The 25,717-nt window shown below is 46.3% G+C and overlaps 1 protein-coding gene across 1 annotated transcript in view; it reads left to right on the forward strand.

Moving 5' to 3' along the window:
* LOC309559758 (class I histocompatibility antigen, F10 alpha chain-like) overlaps positions 1–25,717 on the forward strand; it is a gene marked incomplete at its 3' end in the record, with an annotated part of 301,690 nt that overhangs the window by 106,560 nt on the left and 169,413 nt on the right. The window contains exon 3 of the mRNA XM_082263194.1: positions 7,593–7,871. Coding sequence (XP_082119320.1) covers positions 7,593–7,871 — 279 coding nt within the window. The remainder of the gene's footprint in view (positions 1–7,592; positions 7,872–25,717) is intronic.

The raw sequence follows: 25,717 nt of genomic DNA on the forward strand, positions 1-25,717 counted from the left end.
CCCTTTCCCTCTAACACAGTCACATATTACATACTTAGGAATTAAAATTAGTAGGGATGTGTCCTCTCTGTATATGTTAAATTTTACTCCACTGTTTGAAAAGATTAGGAAAGAACTGCATATGTGGCAGAAATTACCCCTGTCATTTTTCGGGAGATGCTGATTAGTTTCCCACGCCTATTATATCAGTTACAAACTATACCCCTATTACTGAAGCATAAAGACGTTCAACTTTTGAACATGGCTTTTTCAAAATTTATTTGGCAGGGAAAACACTCGCGAATTTCGCTGGCTAGGTTGCATCTCCCAAAGAACACAGGGGGGGGGGGGGGGCTGGTCTTCCAGACGTTAGACTGTATAACCTTGTATGTTTGATGAGATATGGGTTAGACTGGCTTGCGGAAGGAAATCGTTATACTAACAATGCCCTGGAGGAACAAATAGCTTACCCCTTCAGCCTGGCGGGTATCCTGCATAGCAAATTTTCATCATTACCGAAAAGTATACAACATGCTTTGTTAAGAGATACCTTTATAGCCTGGAGAGAAATTTATAAGAAACTACATCTATCACCTGGTATCTCAAAATATCTTCCGTTGGTGGGGAACCCAATGTTTCCTCAGGCAAGGGACCAATCAGCTTTTGAATTGTGGAAAACTAAAGGCTTGGTGAAAGCTTATTCTCTAATTCAAACAGAAGATGGGACCTCGAGACTCAAACCTAAATCTTTCCCGGCTCTTGCTGCAGAATATGATCTCCCTAAATCACATTTCCTGGCCTATTATCAAGCAATTTCATATATCTCTTCTTGTGCATCAAGTCTGTCAGAAGGCTTTCAACATACAGTGATCGACACCTTATTGCAAAAACGGTCTTACTCAATATCAATCATTTTCAAAACATTACAAGATGAGCTGTCTCCTCTTTCTGCAGATATGTCTTTTGAAAAGTGGCATAAAGACTTTCCTGGACCAGAATTCTCACATCAAATTCTCCAGGGCAATAGGCTTATCAGGACACTTACCGTGAATGATATATGGAGAGAGACCCAATTTAAATTTATACACAAAGCCTATATCCCAGCTTTTTTTACTAGGGACAACAAAACTAGAGCAGTATGCCCCCTATGTATGTCAACAAGGCCTACATTGGCCCATAGATTTTGGTCCTGTCCCAGAGTGATTCCATTTTGGGACAAGGTGGTCCACTATGCCAATACAGTAATGAATACCCATTTACGGAAGTCCCCGCATCTTATGCTATTTGTAATTAACCACCCGAACACCATAGATCATTTGAGCCCATTGGCCACGGTCCCCCTGTGGTCACATTTATGCTTCTTGGCGGCCAAAATAACTATCTTAAAATCATGGATCCAACCTAACCCTCCTACCTTATCTGCCCTTAAGACAGAGCTCAGGACGTTCATGTACAAAGAACGTATGGACACAGTCCTACAACACCATATCTTTACCAAAAAGTTCTTTGACAAATGGAAATTCTTTATAGAGCAGGAACTTACGGACGAGGACATTCAACATTTTATGAAGCCCTTCAGACATACGGATTGGTACTTAAAGGCGGAAGTAGCACAAACTTTGGGTAGATTAAAAATAGATGTTTTTTAGGTCTGATTACTGTTAGGGCTCTTTCACACGGGCGCTCCGATCAGATCCGCCTGTCAGTTTTTTAGGCGGATCTGATCGGATGCCCCATTCAGCCCTATGGAGCAGCGGATGTCAGCGGTGACATGTCCGCTGACACCCGCTGCCATCCTCATCCGATCCTGTTCGTGAAATCCGGACGGATGGAAACCCTATTTTCCATCCGTCCTGGGGATCGGATGAGAGCGGACAGGCGGTCCGCTCTCATCCAATTCCCCATAGAGAGCAGCGGGGGCTGTGACACCTCACTCTCCCCACTGCAAGCTGAGACGGAGCTGTCATCCGCCGGCTCAGCGGGGATCGCGGATCGATCCCCACTGAGCAGCACGGATCCGCCTACGGTAGAGGACCGTGTGAAAGAGCCCTAACTGTTATCACTTTTTCCTTCAAATTAATCTATATTTTTTTTCACATCTAGGCTCTATGTCCATATATATAAGGGTGACCTGCTAATACTATCACTTAGATGGACCAGCCTATGCTAGGATGTTGAGAAATTAGACTCTATATATTCTTTTTTTCTCTCTTTTTCTCTTTCTTTTTTTTCTTTTCTTCTATTATAGAATAATGGACTTTGATATTGTGATTGTTTTCTATTTTTTTGTATGATTTGTTGGTTTGTAAAATTGAATAAAAAGATATTTAAAAAGAAAAAAAGGGGGAAGAGTGGATTTAAACACTCTAGCTGAAATGAAAATAGATATCTATTTGGTCCAGGCCAAAAATCATTGGCCTGGACCTGATGACTGATCGGTTCTGTACCAAATCAGACCATCGCGGGGACCGGAGGCGCGCCCCAGAGCCCCTGGAGCGAGCGCCGTACATGTACAGCGATTCGCCCAGGAGCGGCTGCCTGCCGTAGTACATCTGCAGCTGGCGGTCATAAAGGAGTTAATTAGATGAAGGTATGATGAGGTGCCAGTACATATCACAGCCTTTCAGCCTGGCTCTCAGGGGGCCACACACTCTAAGTCCTGGTTCACATCGATGAAATTCGTAATGCGACTTGGGACTTCAAAGTTGCATGACAAGTCGCATCCCATGTATTTCAGTCAGTGGATCTTAATTGCCACAACTCAAGTCGCAGTAACAAAAAAATTGTTCCTGCACTACTTTTGTACGACTTTCAATGTGACTTGGCCCCATAGACTTTATGTGAGATGTTATCTCACAGAAGTCGCATCAGTATAGATAAGAATGGCACTTTGAAGGATCTTTTTTGTTAACCCTCACCTCTCCTCCCTGGTCATCCTTGCTGTATTAATAGGCAGCCCTACACAGAATAAACACCCCAAAGTAGCTCAAGAACCATTTTGGTTGTGAAGTGTCACACATTTAGGATCGTTTGTAGCACATTTTGTTACACAGTGACAGCAGAACATGCGTCTGCTAACCACGATTGGGGTGTCATTAACAATTAGCCTGAATTCACATCTGCGCATTTCTGAACGTGCAGCAACCTGCACAGAACACGTGCACTTTGCCTAATTTTTAAGAAACGCACGGCAAGCAGACATTGCTTTGCCATTTAGGCTGTGTTCACATCTGAGTGTTTCCAGACGCATGGCAACCCACACAATAAACTCACGACACACAATTAAGAAACATGCAGCTGCGAACACAACCTAAATTGCAATCCACGTTTTCTGTATGGGGTGCCGCACATTCAGAAATACGCAGATGCAAACGCAGTCTAAAATGCTAGACATTTTCTAAATGCATGAGCTTGCATCTGCTCGCTTCTGAAAGTGGGGCAACTCACAGAGAAAACACGTGCTTTGCATTTCTAAAACATTTGGAAACACATGTTGCGCTTATGTTGCCATTTAGGCTGCGTTTGCATCTGTGCGTTTCCGAGTGCAGCAATGAGCATCATGGAAAATGCACGCTTTGCTGTGCATATCAAAAACATGCGGAAATGTACCTCAAGCTTACATTACCATTTAGGCTGCGTTTTCATCTGCACGTTTCCAAAAGCGCGGTAACCTGCAGAGAAAATGTGCGTTTTGCTGTTCATTTCCAAAACACGCCATTTCTGCATTACCATTTGTTCGCATCTGTGCCTTTATGAGCGCACGGCAACCCTCAGGAAAACGTATGCTTTGCCATGTATTTTGCAAACGTGCCACAACGCACATCACAACTGCATTACCATTTGTTTCTACGCATTTCCAAAATGTACGCTTTGCTGCACATTTACATAACACTCGGCAATGTGCATCATGTCTGTGTTACCATTTTGGACTGTGTTTTCATCTGCGCGTTTCCAAATGCATGGCAACCCACAAGAAAATGTACGCTTTGTCATGCATTTAGAAAATGTGCAACAATGTGCGCCACGCTTTCGGTACCATTAAGGCTCTATTCGCATCTGCGCATTTCCAAACACATGACAACCCAGGCAGAAAACGTGAACTTTGTTGTGTGTCTCAAAAACTTGTGGCAACTTGCATTACCATTTATTCACATCGACATCTTTTCCAAACACACGACAACTTGCAAGAAAAATCATGCTTTGCCTTGCATTTAAAAAATGTGCGGCAATGTGTGTCATGCTTGTTTTACCATTTAGGCTGCATTCACATCTGTCCGTTTCCAAATGCATGGCAACCCACACAAAAAACATGCACTTTGCACACATTTCAGAAACGCGCATCACAATTGCTTTAAATTCATGGCAACGCAAATGTAACACACATTTGCAGCACATTTTTGAAATGTGTGGTAAAGCATGCATTTTCTGTGCGGGTAACATGCAGATGTAAATGCTGCCTAATTGTTAATGCCACCCCAATCACGGTTAGCAGATGCGTGTTTCGCTGTGCGTCAAAATGCTCTACAAATGCGAACTCAAAAATGTGACATTAAAAAAATGTGTGACACTTCATGACTGACAATGTTCTAGAGCTACTTTGGGGCATTTGTCACGCATGTCGGGCAATTAATTCAAATGAATGGGATGCCCAACATGCGACGCATGTTTACTCTTCAAAGACATGCAATAATGGGAGCGGGAACATGCATTTCTGCTACACTCAGGTGTAAATGGAATGTGCTTGGGAGGAAAGTTTTTAGGTAGCACGGATGACCAGGGAGGAGAGGTGAGGGTCAGAAAAAAAAAAAACACTGATCCATTAAAGTCACACAGGAATTATTCTTCACAGTTGAAGTCGCAGGGAAGTGGTACAGCAAAGTCACACTGGATATGGTGCGACTTTCATGTCACACAAGTGTGAACAAGCCGGGGATAAATCCATATTACAATTCTAATGTGACATAGTTGGAGAATACACATCGCTCCTCTCACCTGACCTATGGATAGGATGCACAGAGCATTGTGGGAGGGTACATGCATTTCCTCCAATACCAGGGAATTGGGATGTCACATTTTGAGGGTCCCAGGGACCTCTGATTGTGATTATAGTGTGACCCCTCTTGGTGCTTCTTTTTGTGACACTTTTGGTTGAATTGAGGTTATTCACTAAGCAAAGTGAAAGTTAAGAAATAAATGGAAGCAGTGTGTACTTCACACAACCAATCACATGTTTACAGAAGATGAATATTCCAGGTGAACACAGGACACACCCACTGTAGAGTGAGGGGAATGATTTCCTCCATGCACAGTTGACTTCCTGTCTGGGGCCTCCATAGAGAAGTATGGATGTCTGTCCCCTGTCAGTTCCTCTGTGTGTATTATACATGGAGGACCCCCCAAAATGACACATAATAGACTGCTCCCCCCGGCAGATGTATAATGTGGAATCTCCCATTCCTGTTCTGTGGGGGGGGGGGGGGGGGGGTATTACAGACATATTTGTAGTCAGTCTTCTACAGGAAGCATTCTGTGATTGGGACTGTCTATGTATGAATAGTATAAGATGGATGAGGAAGGTGTACAATGGCCGTGTATTGTCTCTCAGGTGACACCAGGAGGTGATTGTTGAGGAGATGTCGGTTCTCTTTCTGGATTTCCCGTCACATTATCTCTGTACAATCTGCAGCCATGATGAGGGAAGATATTCTAATTATTCCATAATCCACACATCCCGTGTCACCATCACTAAGGGAGGGGTCATCTACACAGTGTGTGATTGCCTGGTAGAAAATGGAGGGAAACAGCAGCCAATGAGATAATGATCTGAAGATGTCACACCTGATTGGTGAATAGAAATGTTTGTTGGGTCCGGACAGCCAATCAGTGATGAGTGTCATCTCCTCAGAGGTGGGATGAGTCGGTGACCCCTCTGTAGAACATTCTGGGGTGTCACTAGGATCCGATCTTCTTCTTCCTCCATACTGAGGATGTGTATTGGCAGGGCCGGTGCTAGACTATTTTACGCCCTAGGCGAGATCAGCTACTTGCGCGCTCCCCCCCCCCCAAAAAAAAAAATAAAAATAAAACAAAAAGGGAAGGGTTTAAAAACTCCTCTATGTCATATTCAGTGACCCTGATCTGATGGTTCCTCCATGTAATTCCTTCATACCCAGTGACCCCCATATTCCTCCATGTCACACCCGGGGACCCTGATGTCCCCCTATGTCACACCCAGGGACCCTAATGTTTTTCCATGTCACATTCTCTCTTCCAATATTCCTCCACGTCGTACTGTCATACCCACTGACCCCGATGTTCCTCCATGCCACACCCAGGGACCCCTGTGTTCCTCCATGTCGTGCTGTCATACCCAGTGACCCCAATGTTCCTCTTTGTCACACCAGGGGCCCCTGATGCTCCTCCATGTCATACCCGGAGACCCTGATGTTTTTCCATGTCACACCTGGGGACCCTGATGTTCCTCCATGTCACACCTGGGGACCATGATGTTCCTCCATATCACACCTGGGGACCCTGATGTTCCTCCATGTCACACCTGGGGACCATGATGTTCCTTCATCTCACACCTGGGGACCTCAATCCCCCATGGCATACCAAGGGGTCACAATTCCTCATTGCACACCTGGTGACCCCGAACCCCTGTTACACTGGTGACCCCTATCCCCCATGTCATACCTTTATGACTCCGATTCCCCATGGCACATCTGGTGACCCCAATACTCTTTCACACCAGGGATCCTCCATGTCACACCCAGGGACCCTGATCCCCTGTTCTGGGGACACTCACTGGGTAGTATGAAGAGAGTGGCCCTCCTTCACTGTGATCCTGCTAAAATCCTTCTCCCAGGATGCTCTTCTCCTGGACCACAATGCTCACCACAGCTCCAACCAAGAGAGCGCCGCACCTCCATCATCAACATCCTTAGACCATTCCGGTGCCTCGTCGCTTCAGCTCCAGTAAAGGTGCCGTCCTCCAGTGCCGAGCTCCGGCTCAGGTTCAGCTCTCCTCCGCTCCCTGCTTAATACTGACCCAGGGAAATGAACAGCTGCCCACCAGCTCAGTGTAGAGAATAACGTCCTGCCCAGGGTTTAGGCCGCTCAGCTCCAGATGAAGAGGATCATTATGCAGGCAGCACTCCGGTGGGCTCCCTTCCTGCCTCTTGGGGCCCCCCCAACAATGGTGGAAATCCAGGGCCTGGTAGTCCCGCCATTTCCCCAGACACCTGGCATCTTCCTCTGTCCCTTCTTCCCCACTGCCGCACCTCCTCTCAGCTCCCAAGGATCATTCATGATGGAGAGAGATTGCTGACTCGTGGCTGCGCCCCTAAGTGGCAATGCGCCCTAGGCGGCTGCCTAGTTTGCCTAGTGGAAGCACCGGCCCTGTGTATCGGAGTTGTCTGCCATAGTGGAGGATATATATCTGTAGTACTGGCCGTGTCGTTATAAGGAGAGCTGTGCTGTATATGTACACTCTGTATACACACATCTATCCCTATACATATCTCCTCCATATACCATCACCTCCTACATCATCACATATTACACACATGACACCTCTGATCCTGGGTCACATCTTCCTCTTCTCTCTGCAGGGATCCATATTTACCAGTGGATGTACGGCTGTCAGCTGAGAGATGACGGCACCACTGTGGGGTATGATCAGCATGGATATGATGGGAGAGATTTCATGTATCTGGACACACAGAGATGGATCTATATCCCAACCATGAATGAGGCTCAGATCTCCACACAGACATGGAACAGTCCAGAGGAGATGTGGGGGGAGAGAAAGAAGAATTATCTGGAGAATATCTGTATAGAATGGCTGAAGAAATACATCAACAATGGGAGAGAAGATCTGGAGAAGAGAGGTGACTGCACTATATACATCATGCATGTTATATCTACACCCCGTATATATACACACTACACTATATACATCATATATGTTATATCTACACACCGTATATATACACACTGCACTATATACATCATATATGTTATATCTACACACCGTATATACACACTACACTATATACATCATATATGTTATATCTACACACTGTATATATACACACTACATATATGTTATATCTACACACCGAATGTACACACTGCACTATATACATCATATATGTTATATCTACACCCTGTATATACACACTACACTGTATACATCATATATGTTATATCTACACACCGTATATACACACTACACTATATACAGCATATACTGTATGTTATATCTACACACCGTATATACACACTACACTATATACATTATATACGTTATTTCTCTGTCGCTCATTGACAGACGCAGATTCCATATCTTGATGTCCGTAGGGTATTACTGCCCCCTACAGGAGTAGGACACTAGGCAGAAAAAAAGTTCTGTCTACACCTATGGGCAGTCCCAGGGGGTATACCCTCTCTCTCCCTGCTATAGGATATCATTTTTTTCTGCCTAGTCAGGAGTAAGGACCTTGCTGGGATCTCTGGTCCTGGCAAGCTTTTTTGGATAATTCTTTTTTTTTTTTAGCTAGCTTTTTTTCTCCGGTTTGTTCCTGTGAGATTTACAAGCAATTATGCCGGATCTGGACGACGGGCTGGATGCTGATATCCAGTGGTCACCCCAGCCGGCCTACGAGCACGTGCAGGCCCTAGCTCCGCGCTGGGTCGGCCGCGACATAGTCCCACTGGACGGGGACTGGCCCGCAGGTTAAACGTCCCGCCAGGTCGCATACGACCGGTCTGCGACCGAGTCACAGTGTTCCTTTTAGCCGACATCCCCCACTGAGCGGCGAGGGGTTTTGTCTGGAGTGGCGCCCGCACTGTTCCGGTATGGTGAGTAAATGTTCCCCCCCTTTTCCTCATGGCTGGCTCTGGGGTGGACGCAGGCCCCTCGCTGGGACGGTCGGACCCCCATTTTTCTGGGTTCCCCTCTGTTCCCCTGTGCACCCCCCACCTGTGGTGTCCCTCTCCCCCCATCCTCTAACCCTCCCCCCTCGGGGGGGTGTTTGTATGTGTGGGGTGCCTGGCTGTTCATGCAGGCCGCTAAGCGGGTCCCGAAGGTGTGGACGGCTGTTGTGCGATCGATCGTCAGTCAGTATTGGAGGGGGGACCCCCTTTCCTGCCGCAGCGCGCGGGGCCGCCATTTTTCTGTAGCCTCCTCGTGTTGTATATGGCGGTGGCCATCTTGGTACACCCAGCTCATTTTTTCTCTCAGAGCTGGGCTTCAATGGGAGTTCCTGGAGGCGTGTGAGGGGGTGGAGCCCCTCCCTAGACCCAGGCACATCGCTCCACAGGCCTTTCTTTTCATGCGGACAGCGCTGCTGAGCGGACCTCTGGGACACTTCTGGTGCATTGCTGGGTGGTGAGCCTTTGGGGGTCTCTCTTTCTCTCTCTGCGGGGGTCTCTAGGCACGCTGCCTGGCTACTGGGGGGCGCTGTAATGTTGGGAGCCATTTTCCAAAAAAAATAAACTTTTTTTCATTTTGTAATAATTTGCTGACGGGTTCCTCTGGTGTACCATGGACCCTGCTGCACATGTGTCCCCACCTGATCCCCTTGAGGTGGCCGCAGGGCCCTCCGGTTCCCAGCTCAACATTGATGCACTTTCGGCAGTCCTGGAGTCCTTTGTGTCCCGGGTGGAGGTGGCCTTTCAGGGGCGGGGGGGCTAAGTAACGACCTCCGCCTACCCCTGTCTCATCTGATGCCTCAGATTCTGATTCTGAGCCAGTCGCTGCTGACACGGGTCTCCCCTCTTGGGCTGCTGTCTAGCGCCCTGTATCCTCTGATAGTGAGGATGACCTTTCTGCCTCCACTGTCGCGCAAGACAAGGCAGTGGTGGACGTGCTTATTGTGTCTGTCCGGGAGATCCTAAAGCTGGAGGATGCAGCTGCGGCTTCGACTGATACGCAGGTTGCCTTTGGCACTCGCAAGCCCTCCAGGGTGAGAAAGGTTTTTCCTTTTCCCACATGCTTTGACGATATCATTAAGAAAGAGTGGGTCCGTCCGAAACGCCCCCCTGGGATATCTAAACGGATTGCTAGGCGCTACCCGTTTGAAGAGTCCCTCCTTAAGAAATGGACGGTGCCGCCTTTGGTGGATCCGCCGGTCTCCAGGCTAAATAAGGCTACTGTGATCCCAGGGGAGGATTCCGCATCCTTTAGGGATCCGGTTGATCGTAGGGCGGAATCTGTGTCCCCGCACTATGTTCTCCCTGGCGGGGTTGGCCTTCAGTCCAGTGTTTGCCATTGCTCTGGTTTCGCATACAAACATTGACGGAATGGGCCAAGTTGTTATGCCGTGACCTGGAGGGGAGAAGCCTCCCCCCTGCCGCGGTGGAGTTGCTGGACCAGAGGGTGCAGGGACTGCAGTTTGTTTGTGACGCCGCACTGGATACTACTCCACTGCTGGGGCGTTTGTCATTTTCGGCGGGGGTCCTCCGGCGCATGCTATGGTTGAAGTGCTAATCGGCACAGTTAAGGTTTTTCCTTCCAATGTGCGACTGTTCCCGGATCGACTAAGGGCTCTGTTGGGGGCAGTACAGGACTTGGTACAACAGGGAGTGATAGTTCCGGTTCCCTGTGGGGAAAGTTTTCGGGGCTTTTACTCAAATCTGTTCACGGTGCCCAAGAAGGAGGGCAAGGTGCGTCCAATTCTGGACTTAAAGGCGCTCAATTGTTTTGTCCGGGTGCAAAAATTCAAGATGGAGTCCATTCGCACGGTGGTGGCTTCCCTGCATCAGGGGGACTTTCTGGCCTCCATAGACATCAAGGATGCCTATCTTCACATTCCCATTTACGCAGGACACCAACGTTTTCTGCGCTTTGCTGTGGGAGAGGACCATTATCAGTTTGTGGCGTTACCCTTTGGTCTCGCCTCTGCTCCCCGGGTCTTCACAAAGGTTTTGGCTCCAGTTCTGGCGCTGTTGCGGCAACTGGGCATATCGGTCCTGGGCTACCTGGACGACCTCCTCCTCCGTGCGGAGTCCCCGCAGGCTCTGTTGTCAAACTTGGAGATCACCATGACCTTTTTGGAAGAGTTTGGGTGGCTTGTGAACCTGCAGAAGTCATCCCTGGTTCGCTCCAGGAGGCAGGACTATCTGGGCCTGACTTTGCATGCGTTCTTGGCCAAGGTGTTTCTCCCTTCGGAAAAACTCCAGAAAATACAGTCGTCGACTCAGCTGTTGCTGTCCATCAACTGGTCATCTCTTCGGACCTGCATGAGGGTTCTGGGACTGATGGTGGCGTCTTTCGAGGCAGTACCTTTTGCTCAGTTTCATATGAGGACCCTCCAAAAGGAGATCCTTCTCAAATGGAACCAGAATCCCAATTCCCTGGACAATCATATCCGGCTGAGCGAGCGGACCAGGGAGTCCCTGGTTTGGTGGCTTCGGGCTCCGATGCTCAGTCAGGGGAAGTCATTTTTTCCAATCTATTGGACGATTGCCAGTCTATCCGGGTGGGGAGGGGTTCTCGGCAGGTTTTCTGCTCAGGGACTCGGTCCCTGGAAGAATCCAGGTTGCCGATAAATGTGTTGGAACTGAGAGCGATCAGGCTTTGTCTGGTTCACTGGATTCAGTCGGACAATGCTACGGCTATGGCTTATGCCAATCACCAGGGGGGCACCAAGAGTATTCTGGCGACCGTGAAAGTGGCCGGCGTCCTTCGTTGGGCGGAACGTTTTGTTCCGGCTCTCTCCGCAGTTCACATTCCAGGCGTGGAAAATTGGCAGGCGGATTTTCTCAGCTGTCAGACCTTGGATTAAGGGGAATGGTCTCTCCATCCAGAGGTGTTTCACCAGTTGTGCCTTCGTTGGGGCACCCCGGATGTGGATCTGTTGGCATCTCAGCTCAACAGGAAGGTGCAGAGGTTTGTAGCCCGCTCCCGTGATTCTCTGGCGGACGCCACAGACGCGCTGGTTGCCCCGTAGGGGCAGTATCAGCTGCTGTATGCCTTTCCTCCTCTCAAGTTGCTGCCAAAACTTCTTCGCAGGATAGAGGCGGAAAGAATTCCGGTCATTCTTGTGGCTCCGGACTGGCCTCGTCGGGCCTGGTACGCCGACTTGGTCAGGCTGGTCGCGGACGCTCTCTGGGAGGATCTGCTGTCTCAGGGGCCGATCTTTCATCCTGCTTTACGGTCGCTGGCTTTGATGGCTTGGCTGTTGAGAGCCAGGTGCTGAAGGACAGGGGATTGTCTGCTTCAGTTATTCCTACTCTGCTTAAAGCGAGGAAAGCGACTTCTAGAAAGATCTATCATCGTACATGGAAGTCTTATATTGCGTGGTGTGAGTCCCTTGGGGTTCCTCCACGCTCTTACTCGGTGGCTAAGGTCTTGGCCTTCCTTCAACAAGGGGTTGAGCAGAAGTCAAAAATGCAGTTATCTACACACCGAATATACACATAACACTATATACATCATATATGTTATATCTACACACCGTATATGCACACTGCACTATATACATCATATATGTTATATCTACACACATTTACATAAGACAATATGGATCCCACCAAAATATAGGGAATCCCACAGAGTACATGAACTGACAAGGGTGGTATATAAATTATGGGATGGGGTTAATAAACAATTAAAATGGGAATATAATTCCCCAATGATATCACTTATGGGCACAAAATATTTCCCACCAGGTAATGAAAGAAAATTTGGAAATTGGATAGGAAACACTCAATTAAATATAGTTCACAATGGTCCTGTTAAAACACTTCAAGATTTAAAGATTAACGATAAAGGGATGAAATTGGATGAATGGAGGTATCTCCAGTTGAGCCACTTTGTGAACTCATTATCACAGCCGATTAGATCAGAGAAAACATTAAATACCATTGAAAAATTATGTTATACATCAACTTTAAAACATGGAACATCTCAAGTATATAAGATGTTGACGGAGTGGAACCGTCTGGAGAGACCCCCATTTATTGCAAAATGGGAAAAAGAAATTGGGACACAATTATCAAAACAAGAATTGGATGTAGTACTGAAGGCGGTGGGATATGTAGCCATAGATGTAGGAACCATAGAATTAAATTATAAATGTTTGTTAAGATGGTACATCACACCGGAATTAGCACATAAATACCAACCAGACAAAACAGACAAATGTTGTCGGGAATGTGGAGGAAAGGGAACGATGTACCACATACTGTGGGAATGCCCTAAAATTTGAGAATTTTGGACAAAAGTATGTCAAATTATTGGTTAAATTACCAAAATAATGATTCCAAATGATCCATGGGTCTGTCTGTGTTATAAAACGACAATTCAACTAAAACAATATAAGGCAACTTTGATCCAAACCCTGCTAAATGCAGCAAAGGGAACAATACCAAAGAAGTGGCATGAAGTAGATCCCCCAGAGTTAAAAAAAAATGGTGTACTAGGATAGACTATGTTTTTAATATGGAATATATTACTAATAGCCAGGAGGAAAACCCAATTCATATTTAAAAAAAATGGGAGAAATGGATAGATTTCAAAAAATCAAACAAATATGTAGAAATGAATACCTAAATATTAATCAAAGAAAAACAACAGAGAGACCAACAGAGTAGGCTAAGGAAGAATATAGAGGAGAGAAGGGGGGGAGGGAGGGAGAGGGAAGATAGAAAAAAAAGAAAAAGGGGAAGAAATGTACTGGAAGGCAATATTTTGTAAATCTGTGTAAATACATGATATACAATTTTTTGGGCTGCAGTTTGTAGCTTTTTTATATGTATGGCATGCTGCTTAGTATGCTATAATTCTATTTTAGTTAATGGTGATTAGTGGCACTTATTTATATTTTTGCTGCTATGTATTAACTTAGTCATTGGTTTATTGCCACATTTTAGGTTTATGTAGTCATTATTTCATTTGTGTTCATGTCCTTTGATATATTGGCAGCTTTTCCCTTTAGTAAAATGGCCGACTAATTCGTTCCTGGGCATCAGACTGAGGTAATTATGTTGTTATTGCCTGTGTATTTAATGGGAGGTGTCAGGTCAGCACGCCGCCTGTACCTTGATAACGTAATTTCTGACAAAGCATACGTCGGGTCGCGGCGTGCTGACGTCATCCATGCATTCCAGGAAGTAAGGACGGGCGGAGGAGCCGACCGGCCGGCAGCTCGTTTGTTTATCTGCGCTTTACCCTGCATATATATGCGAGTGCATTCCTTTATATTACCTAATAAAGTCATACATTTTTACGCTAGTATGGAGCAATTCTATTTTCTTTTTATGGTGGTGATACATGGGTGTCATTGAGGGCAGGCTCCTGGGTGTCCCCCTAAGGCTAGCGACCGGCATGTGAGCAGCACGGTCTCGGAGCTCCGGCGGCACCTGGTGATCCTGCATTGATCCTGGCACCAATCCTACCGATCAACCCCCCTATTTTTACTGGCACAACTATCCTGGCACCTCCTGCGCCGGCCACTATGGTCAAAATCGGCTCCCAAGGCTCCAAATCGGGTGCGGCCTTCCGGACCAGCCCAGGCCACGAGGCCTCCCAAGATGGCGCCGGACCCTCTTCCCAGTCGGCACGTCTGCCCAAAGGAGAAGTCGGGCCGGTCCGGACAGCCTCCTTCACGGATCCCTGCATCCTCGGGTTAGCCTGACAGTGTGCCCCCCGAAGGCCCGACCCCCAACCACTATACGGGACCATTTTGCTGATTCCCCTGTGTTGCCTAGGGGACCCCCTGCTCTATCTCCAGGGCTGCAGGAGGGTTCGGATCCCTGGGCGGCGGAAGGGACATGGGATGTAGGGGACTCCCAAGCTGAGGGGGCTCAGGAGGGGGCTATTGGAGCGGGAGATTCAGCTTCTGAGAGCCTCACGTTACAGCACATCATGGAGGCTATTCAAACTTGCCAATCCACTCTGACCACTCAAATTTAGACTGTCCGGGTGGACTTACCTATAGTCAAACATGAAGTACAAAAGATTCGCACTCGGATCGCTGCTGCTGAACAGCGTATCAGTGATGTTGAGGATACAGTTCACCCCTTGCAGGCTGAGGTCCGCACACAACGGCAGGATCTGCAGGACCATTCTGATAAACTGGGGGACTTAGAGGACAGGATGCGCAGAAATAATCTATGCTTTGTTGGCTTTCCTGAGAAATCTGAGGGGAGACATGCTGAGGATTTTCTGGAAACCTGGATTAAGGATACTGTAGGTGTGGAACATCTCTCCCCCTTGTTTGCCATTGAACGTGCGCACCGGGTTCCTATGTGCCCTCTTCCCTCCTGGAGCCCCTCCAAGATCATTGCTGGTAAAATTCCTTCACTTTCGGGACAAGGAAAACATCCTGCGAGCTGCACGCAATCTTCCTGACCTTCAATATAATGGAGTTAAAATCTCTATCTACCCTGATTATTCCGCTGCTACCCAGAAGTTACGCATGGCCTTTAATGCAGTCAAACGCAGGCTCAGAGACGGACAGTTTGGTTACAGCATGCTTTATCCCGCTAAATTGAGGGTGATCCATGAGGGAAAGACTCACTTCTTCCTCTCCCCTCAGGATGCGTCGGCCTGGCTTGATGGCTTGGGCAGACAGGGCTGAACATACTATGGCTACTGCAGCTGTTGTTTGCCGGGGGCCTGGGCCTACCTGGGCCCCCTACTACTGCCGTTCAGACTCTGTTGATGTTATCCCCTGTCTGGGGGCACTGCTATCCTGAAGGCTGGACGACTTCATATTGGACCGGACGGTTTGCTTCACATGTTCCCTGGGACGGTTCTCTTCCCCTGAACTCGCACCTCTATCCTCTGTGGCGGTGCCGCCACCTCCGCATCTTTTTGTCTTTTTCTTGGGGTTTTTTTTTCCCCCCCCATTTTTCTTTTTTCTCTTTTTTACTTTGTGGACTTTTTCTTTGGTGTGTTCCTGCTCCTTCAGGGACGCTGGACTGAAGACAATCTGGCGTAGTTATGCCTTTCTGGGTTGTTAGTGTTTCTGGGCTAAAGCTCTCTGCCCGTTTTTATGACAGGGAGCCGGGTTGGGGGTGGGTTCATGGGTTTGTGGATTTCAGTTTTCTGTTTTATTTTTACTCTGTATGCTCTTTTTCTCAGCAGTGGTGGTCAGTTCCTTTCTAGGTGGTATTTCAGCGGAAGTGTGGTCCAGACGGGCCCCCCGGGGGTTTTCCTTGCCCGTGCGCCCCCTAGGTACTGGTATGTATACTTTTTCAGGTGGGAGCAGGGCGCTCTTGGAGGGGGTTACCCTCTTCGTGGGCTTCGTTTCTTTATACTGCTTTCTGTTATTAAATGTCTTTGAAGCTTTTAACATGGAATGTGCGGGGTATGAACTCCAAGATTAAGAGATCTCTAGTGTTTGATTATTTCAAACGCTCTAAGGCGGACATCATTCTTTTGCAGGAGACGCACTTAATGGACCCCAAAACAAGGGCGTTAAAACGACCAAGTATAGCTCACGCATTCCATGCTACTTACTCCACCTATTCCAGGGGGGTCTCGACCTTGATCTCCAGGGCGTGCCCGGTGCGGGTGCTGGAGGTGAAGACCGACCGGGAGGGGTGTTATGTTATAGTGGTATTGAATTATATGGAGCGTTTATTTACAATAGTTAACTTGTACCTCCCCCCACCAGTGGAGGTTAGGCGCCTTGATGACTGTATGCAGGCAGTCCTCTCGATAGCTCAAGGTTCTTTAATCATAGGTGGGGATTTTAATGCAGTGTTGGAACCCCAACTGGATCGTCTCCACGTCTCGGTGCGACAGTCGCTGGCATTAGCTGACTGGGCTGCGGCGTACGGTCTGACCGAGATGTGGCGGTGGAAGTATCCGCAGAGGAGGGAATACTCCTGTTATTCCAGTTCTTATGGTACCATCTCTAGATTGGACATGTGGTTTGTCTCCTCGGAGGTGCTTCCCATGGTCTCCGACGTGGCGTACCTCCCGAGGGCGATCTCGGATCATTCACCCCTGGCAATGATGCTGGCGGTGGCCATTCGTCCGGCGGATCGGTGTGGCGTATGAGCCCTTACTGGCTCGTGGAACCGATGGTGTCGGCTGAATGTGCTACTGCCATGACTCATTTCTGGGTGGAGAATGCGGAGGGGGTGCAGGACCTTACCTGTTGGGACGCCTCCAAGGCTGTCCTACGTGGAGCGTATATGCAGGGGGTTTCTAAGTTCAGAAAGGCAGTAGCGGCAGAAATTGAGGAACTGGCAGATGCTCTGAGTGGCTCCGAACCGGTTTATACTTTGAATCCCACCCCTGAGAACTGTAGTACGTGGAAGGCGGCGCAGCGGGCTTACGAGCTGGCTTTGGTGCAGAAGACCCAGAAGCGTCTCCTGTACCAGTCCCAATGTATTTTTGAGACCGGGGACAGGAACGGTCGTTTGCTGGCCTTTTTGGCTAGCCCTGTTCCAGAACCGATCGATATCCCTGTCATTTTGGATCATGTGGGGCGCTCTCTCTCAGCCACGGAGGACATACTTGGCGCCTTTCACCAATTTTACTCGGACCTGTACACCTCTCGTGCCCATTATACCCCCCCAGAGCTTTATGCTTACGTGGACTCTATTCCTTTCCGCACCCTTAGTGTAGAACAAAGCGCTAGTATGGAGACCCCTTTGACGCTGGAGGAAGTGGGGGTAGCCATTAAATCATTCCCAAAACATAAAACTCCGGGCCCTGACGGCTTCCCGGTAGAGTGGTACGTGCAGCACGGGGAACTGTTGCTGCCGCGACTCCTGGTGCTCTTTAAGTCGATATTTGATGGTGGCTCCCTCCCTCCTTCGCTCCAAGAGGCCCTCATAGTATTAATCCCTAAACCTAATAAGGACCCGCGATACTGTGACTCTTACAGACCCATATCACTTATTAATGTAGAGCTTAAAATCCTTACTAAAATTCTTGCACTACATCTTAATAAGATAATTGGCTCTATCGTGGGGATAGATCAGACTGGCTTCATTCCGGGGCGCTCGGCTTATGCGAATATCCGCCGGTGGTTCACCAATCTGCAGGCCCCGAACCCCTCTCATTTGCCTAGGGTGGTCCTCTCACTCGATACACAGAAGGCTTTTGACTCTGTGGAGTGGCCGTACCTGTTCTATGTACTTGAGAGATTTGGTTTTGGAAAGAATTTTTTGACTTGGCTTCGGATCCTGTATGCACAACCTCTTGCCCGTATTAGGGTGAATGGGATGGTCTCCGGTCCACTGCAGATACGACGGGGCACGCGACAGGGTTCCCCTTTATCTCCCCTACTTTTTGCGCTTGCGATAGAACCTCTGGCTCAGCTGCTGAGAACTTCCCCCGCTGTCCGGGGGATGTCCGTGGGGTCTCTAGAGGAGAGGGTCTCTCTCTATGCCGACGACATGTTGTTGTATTTAACTGATCCGCACACGTCGCTTATGCCCGTTCTCTGTCTTATTCAACATTTCGGTTCTTTTTCCGGTTTTCGGGTTAACTGGGCTAAGTCTAGCCTGTTTCCCGTCGATATGGACATCCTGCTCTCGTTACCGAATGACTGCCCCTTGAAATTTACGTTCTCATTCAAATATCTGGGTGTTCAAGTTCAGCAACCTGTGTCCTTGTATTTCCAAAACAATCTTTTTCCCTGCCTGAACCTTTTCAGGTCTAGGCTGGAACACTGGAAGCATCTGCCTTTAACTCTGACTGGTAGGGTCAACTTATTTAAAATGGTTATGTTACCCAAATTTCTGTATATCCTTGCCAACTCTCCACTGTTTGTGCCAAATAAGTTCTTTAAGGATCTTGATTCTCTTATTTCCGGTTTCCTATGGTACCCGAAGGCGCCTAGACTTTCTATTGCCACCTTGCAACAGCCGGTGGCACTGGGGGGCCTCGCCCTTTCAAACTTGCGCTTATATTACTATGCAGCACAAATGGGACATGTTCATGGTTGGCTCTTCCCTCAGAGGAGCAGTGTGGCTATGGCTGTCGAATCGGCGGTGGTTTCCTCCTATGAGACACTTGCTAATCTTATTTACCGACGCAGCGTTGCGTCCCCTGAGGGTACAGCACTCTTGAAATCCTCTCTGCAGGTCTACGCCAGGTGTGAGTCTCTGTTGGCGGCGCCTCCGGGCCTCTGTTCCCCGAATCAACCCTTGTGGTGCAATCCTAGTCTGCCTCACTTCGCCCGCATCTCAGGATGCGGCGCAGTGGGCAGAACGGGGCCTGAAGTATGCCCATCAATTGTTTGAGGGGGGGATTTTTAAGACGTTCTCCCAGTTCCGGGCGGACTTTCGGGTGCCCGGCTCTTGGCAATATCGTTATCTCCAGCTGCGACACGCTGCCCTGGCCCAATTTGGGCCTGGTAGTGTCACGCTAGACAATTCTCCTATGGAAAAAGAATTGTTGCGGGATGAGCACACCAAATTGACTAGCTCCTACTATGGAGTCCTTCTTACTAGCGTGCCATCGCGCCTGGAAGCTATTAGAGCCGGGTGGACGAGAGACATCCCGGATATTTCGGACGATGATTGGGAAGAAATGCTTGAGGTATATTTTAGGACGCCCATCTCAGCCAGGGACCGTCTGATACAATTACGTGTATTTCATAGGACCTATTATACTCCTTATCGGTTGTTTCTGATGAAGCAGAGGCCCACACCGGAGTGTCATAAGTGTGGAGGGGACCAGGGAAAATTGCCTCATATGTTGTGGAGTTGTCCGAAAGTTAGACCTTTCTGGTCCCAGGTTACGCATTTTCTCTCGACCTCCTTGGATTTCCCTAATGTCTGCAGCCCTAAGTGGTGCTTACTGGGGATTTTCGGGGAGATTGATCTCCGCACCCATCAGAAACAGCTTCTCCGACTTGTTGTTTTATGCTAGGAAAACTGTAGTGATGCAATGGATACAGGTGGACAGGATTCCACTTGATCTCTGGAAAAATTTGATCAACCAAGTTCTACCTCTGTATAAGATGACCTATGAAGCCAGGGGCTGTCCAAAAAAATTCCTGAAGGTCTGGGGTCCTTGGGTTGCTTTATCTGATATGTGCAGCTCCACGCTGCTCTGAATGTAAGGGCTGTCCTGGTACGGGAGGGTCTGTTCTGGGCCCACGCTCCGCTAGTGAATGGGGATGTGACTCTGACCACTACCTGCATTTCCTGCTGAGTTTTTTTCCTTTTTTGTGTGTAAAGAGCATATGTTAAATGTGTTATAAATGAGGATATCTGCTTTTATTTTGGCAAGTTTGTGAATCTCTGTTTTTGCATATCTATGGGATATTCTTTATCCATATTGAACCATTGTGATTTTTTGCAGATGACCTGTACTATTCAATGATTCTCTGTATTTTCAATGTTTTGCAGTATTGTTGTACTGTTTATGTGATAAAATTAATAAAACGCAGTTTAAAAAAAAAAAAAAAAAAAAGTGTATTTGGCAACATCAGGTCCTGTTTTTAGCATCTGTGTCTGTGGCTTAAGAGGAGATCTCTTTTTGGTTGTCCCTTTGCTGGTCATCTGCTTTGGAGATTACAGGCTCAACTTTACCATTCATCTGGTAAGGAGGATAACTCATTGGTAGTGGACACAGCACGGTGTGGTGTTATTTACTTCAGCATCCTTTTTCTTCACAGATTTGGGACCTTTTGGACTTTACTATTTTATATTTATTATATTTATGCACATATTTATTGATTAAGCTTATATTACATTTATGATCATTACTATATATTTACAGTGGGGATCGAAAGTTGGGAAACCCCAGGTAAAAAATTGTATTAATGTGCATAAAGAAGCCAAGGAAAGATGGAAAAATCTCCAAAAGGCATCAAATCACAGATTATACATTCTTATAATTTGTCAACAAACGTTAGATTTTATTTCCATCATTTACACTTTCAAAATAACAGAAAACAAAATATTGGCATCTGCAAAAGTTTGGGCACCCTGCAGAGTTAATAGAGTTAATATCTTGTACTGCCCCCCTTGGCAAGTATCACAGCTTGTAAACGCTTTTTGTAGCCAGCCAAGAGTCTTTCAATTCTTGTTTGAGGTATCTTTGCTCATTCTTCCTTACAAAAGTCTTCCAGTTCTTTGAGATTTCTGGGCTGTCTGTCACGCACTGCTCTTTTAAGGTCTATCCATAGATTTTCAATTATGTTGAGGTCAGGAGATTGTGAAGGCCATGGCAAAACCTTCAGTTTATGCCTCTTGATGTAATCCCCCGTGGATTTCGAGGTGCGTTTAGGATCATTATCCGTTTGTAGAAGCCATCCTCTCTTTAACTTCAGCTTTTTCACAGATGGCATCAAGTTACCATCCAAAATTTTCTGAAATTTTATTGAATCAATTTTTCCTTCTACTCGTGAGATGTTCCCTGTGCCACTGTGACTACAACCCCAAAGCATGATTGATCCACCCCCATGCTTAACAGTTGGACAGAGGTTCTTTTCATTAAATTCTGCGCCCCTTCTTCTCCAAACGTACCTTTGCTCATTCCGGCCAAAAAGTTAAATTTTAACCTCATCGGTCCACAGACCTTGTTTCCAAAATGCATCAGGCTTGTCTATATGTTCATTTGCAAAGTTCAAACGCTGATTTTTGTGGTGAGGACGTAGAAGAGGTTTTCTTCTGATGACTCTTCCATTTAGACCATATTTGTAAAAGTATATCTTTATAGTGGAATAGTGTACCACAACTCCAGTGTCTGCTAGATCAGGGTTTCTCAACCTGTGTGCCGCGGCACACAGGTGTGCCGTGAGGAGTCCCCAGGTGTGCCGCGACCAAATGTCCCAAATGTGCATCAATCTTATGAAATAAATGTTTTCCTTGCAGATATATTTAAAGACTACAGTTCTACATACTGATTGTGGCAGACGGGACGGCTAAATTCCGTTCCCGCTGCCACATACGATCCGGAAGCTGCGCTGTCCTCCCGACAGCGTCTATGCCAACCGATGACGTCATCGGTTGCTATGTGAGGATCGGCAAGTGCTTTCTGGGAGAGCCGCGGTCCCGGAAGCTGCGCTGGCCTCCCGACAGCGTCTATGCCAACCGATGACGTCATCGGTTGCTATGTGAGGATCGGCAAGTGCTTGCTGGGAGAGCCGCGGTCCCGGGAGCTGCTGCTGGCGCGCTATTCAACTCAAGTTCAGGCAGAAGAAGAACAGGAGTGGCTCTGTGAGTTATTATATTAATTATTATAACATGAGAATATTAATAATGGATGGACTGTCACCTGTTTTTTTTTTTACCATTTCACCAATATAAATATACAGGGGTTTTAAATGTTGTATTAATGTTAATAGAAACTGCATTTCTTTTTTATGTTGTATTCCGCTTGCACATGTGCTTCTGATTGCAACAACATTAAAAAAGAAGTGCAGTTTCCATTAACAATAATACAGCATTTAAAACCCCCATATCTTAACTATGTATATTTATTTTTCATAAAGAGTAAAAAATTGGTGATTGCTTTTTTTTTTGCTTTTAAATGTAATCACCAATTCTTTACTCATTTTATGTAAAATAAATATACATATATAAGATATGGGGGTTTTAAATGCGGTATTATTGTTAATGGAAACTGCACTTCTTTTTTAATGTTGAATTCCGCTTACACATCTGCTTCTGTTTGGCCGCAGTGCAGGATACCCGCAGTTTTCATGTGCCTTTCCTGAGGTTTCCTACTTCTATTATGTCCCTCATTTTTTGTGTGCTTTCAGAAAATGCACCAAAAATGTAGGACATAGTAGAAGTTTATGAGAAGCCACAGGTAACGCACATGAAAACAGCGGGTATTCTGCGCTACATCTGCGCTGCGGCCAAACTGAGGCAGATGTGCAAGCAGAATACAACATAAAAAAAAGACATGCAGTTTCCATTAACAATAATACAGATGATTACATTTAAAAGCAAAAAAAAAAAACAATCATCTGTATTATTGTTAATGGAAACTGCATGTCTTTTTTTTTATGTTGTATTCTGCTTGCACATCTGCGTCAGTTTGGCCGCAGCGCAGGTGTAGCGCAGAATACCCGCTGTTTTCATGTGCGTTACCTGTGGCTTCTCATAAACTTCTACTATGTCCTACATTTTTGGTGCATTTTCTGAAAGCACACAAAAAATGAGGGACATAATAGAAGTAGGAAACCTCAGGAAACGCACATGAAAACCGCGGGTATCCTGTACTGCGGCCAAACAGAAGCAGATAAGCAAGCGGAATACAACATTAAAAAAAAAAGTGCAGTTTCGATTAACAATACATTTGCACATCTGCTTCTGTTCTGTTACATAAAAATTGCTTTTTTTTTAATTAAATTTTTTGCTTTTACAACTTTTTGACCCCAGATCTCTCCATTAAGAGGACATGTCATCCGTATTTCTATTACAAGGGATGTTTATATTGCTTGTAATAGCAATAAAAGTGATTAAAAAAAAAAGGGACAGTGAAAAACAAAAAAAAAAATAAGACAAAAAAAAAAAATTAAAGCACCCCCCCCCCCCAACCTTCCACGCTTGCACGCTGAAGCCAATGGATTCGTAAGTCGCAAACGCATATGTAAACAGTATTTGCACCACACATGTGAGTATCACCACACATGTTAAAGAGGAGGTCTAGCAGTAGAATTATTTCTCTCGCTCTAACTCTAAATAGGTAACCTGTAAAGGCATTTAAAGTGTCGCCTATGGAGATTTGGAAATGGAGTACCATAGTTTGTAATTATTTCGCGAGTGTGCGCAATTTTAAACGGCGACCTGTTAGGCATCTATTTACTTAGCTTGACATCATTTTTTATTAATATTATACAAAAAAATCGGGGTATATATTGTGATTTGTTTCTACTCATTAAATTTTTTGTTTCCAAAAATAAATGTGTTGGCAAAACCACTGCGTAAATACCATGTGGCAAAAAAATTTGCATCGATCGCCCCCCCTAGAGTCTCTGCTAAATGCATAACTGCTACTTTCCCTGATCTGTGTTTGTAACTGCTAAACTCTGAATGCACAGTTTGCAGTTTAAAATTTTGTAACGTGAAGACGTCTCTGCCTTACAAACTACTGAACTCTGTGGTACAACGTACTGAACTCCGTACTCTGCATTACAGAATACAGAACTCTGCGGCTACAAACTACTGGATGGTCTAGCATGGAACGTTTTTTGCAAAGAAAGGCTCCAGTACCCAGCTCTGAATCTGGGCCATCAACTTCATCATCCACAAGTACCTCTGCAGAGAGGGTAGTGGAGGCCAGCATCAAGACAAGGAAAAGACAGTATGATGACAAATACTTGTCATATGGTTTCATCTGTACAGGGGATTCATCATGCCTTCTCCCTATGTGTGTGATATGTGGTATGAAATTATCAAATGAAGCAATGGTTCCAAGCAAACTTAAAAGACACCTGACAACAAATCATCCTTCACTAGCCAGCAAGGGACCTGGATATTTCATTCGTTTGAAACGTCAACACAAACGACAAGAGCAAGTCATGATTAAGAGTACAAAAGTGTCAGAGAAAGCACTGGAGGCTAGCTATTTAGTGGCCGAGATAGTAGCCAAAGCTAAGAAGCCACACACAATTGTGGAAACAGTTATTTTGCCAGCATGCACAGCAATCGTCAACACAATGCTAGGCCCACAAGCAGCAAAAGAAATTGCAAAAGTGCCACTGTCTGATAGTACGATTGGAAGGCGAATCAATGACATGTCTGCAGATATTGAAAACCTGGTTTTTGAAAAAATCAAATCTACTGGGAAATTTTCCTTACAAATTGATGAATCCACTGACATAAGTGGGCATGCTCAGCTCTTGGCAAATGTTCGATTCATAGATGAGGACCATATCACGGAGAATTTTTTTTTTTGCAAACCGATACCTGAGAAAACCACTGGAGAGGAGATTTATCGTGTGACAACAGAGTATCTTGAACAGGGCGGATTAGGCTGGAAGAACTGTATCAGTGTCTGCACTGATGGCGCTGCTGCCATGATGGGTAGTGCCAAGGGCTTCATCAGCAGGGTCAAAGTTCAGAACCCCAGTGTGCGAAGCACTCACTGCTTTCTTCACAGGGAGGCACTAGTTGCAAAGACCCTGCCAAAAGAACTGTCCGATGTACTGGATGGAGCAGTGAACATTGTCAATTATATCAAGGCACGGCCCTTAAAGACACGTCTCTTTTCAACTCTGTGTGCAGAAATGGGAGCAGAACATCACAGCTTGTTGTTACACACCGCAGTCCGCTGGCTTTCACGGGGAAAAGTCTTGGACAGAGTATATGAGCTGAGAGAAGAAATCAGAACATTTCTAATAGGACAGAATTCTACATATGCAGAATTGATGGAAGACACGCAATGGTGTGCAAAACTTGCATACCTGGCTGATATTTTTAGACATCTGAATGAACTAAATGCAAGGTAAAGAAGAAAATCTTCTCACCTCGTCTGACAAATTACGTGGCTTCATATCCAAGCTGACACTCTGGCGCTCCTTTGTAGAACAGGGCAGTCTTGAGATGTTTCCCCTGTGCAATGCACATTCAAACGGCAGCACACTTTCTGATCTTATTTCTCAGCACTTAAAAATTCTCAACGAAAGGTTTAGTCACTATTTTCCATCAGAAGCTTTTGCAGAGTTTGACTGGGTCCGTAACCCTTGGAGTTCATGTGCACTGGAAAGCTCAAAAGACTTGCCACTAGCGGCACAAGAGCAACTGGCAGAGATCAGGGAAGATCGCACATTACAAATAAAATTTCAAGATGTGGCTTTGG

This window comes from Pelophylax lessonae (genome assembly GCF_965119305.1).
Source record: "Pelophylax lessonae genome assembly, chromosome: 7".
Taxonomy (NCBI): Eukaryota; Metazoa; Chordata; class Amphibia; order Anura; family Ranidae; genus Pelophylax; species Pelophylax lessonae.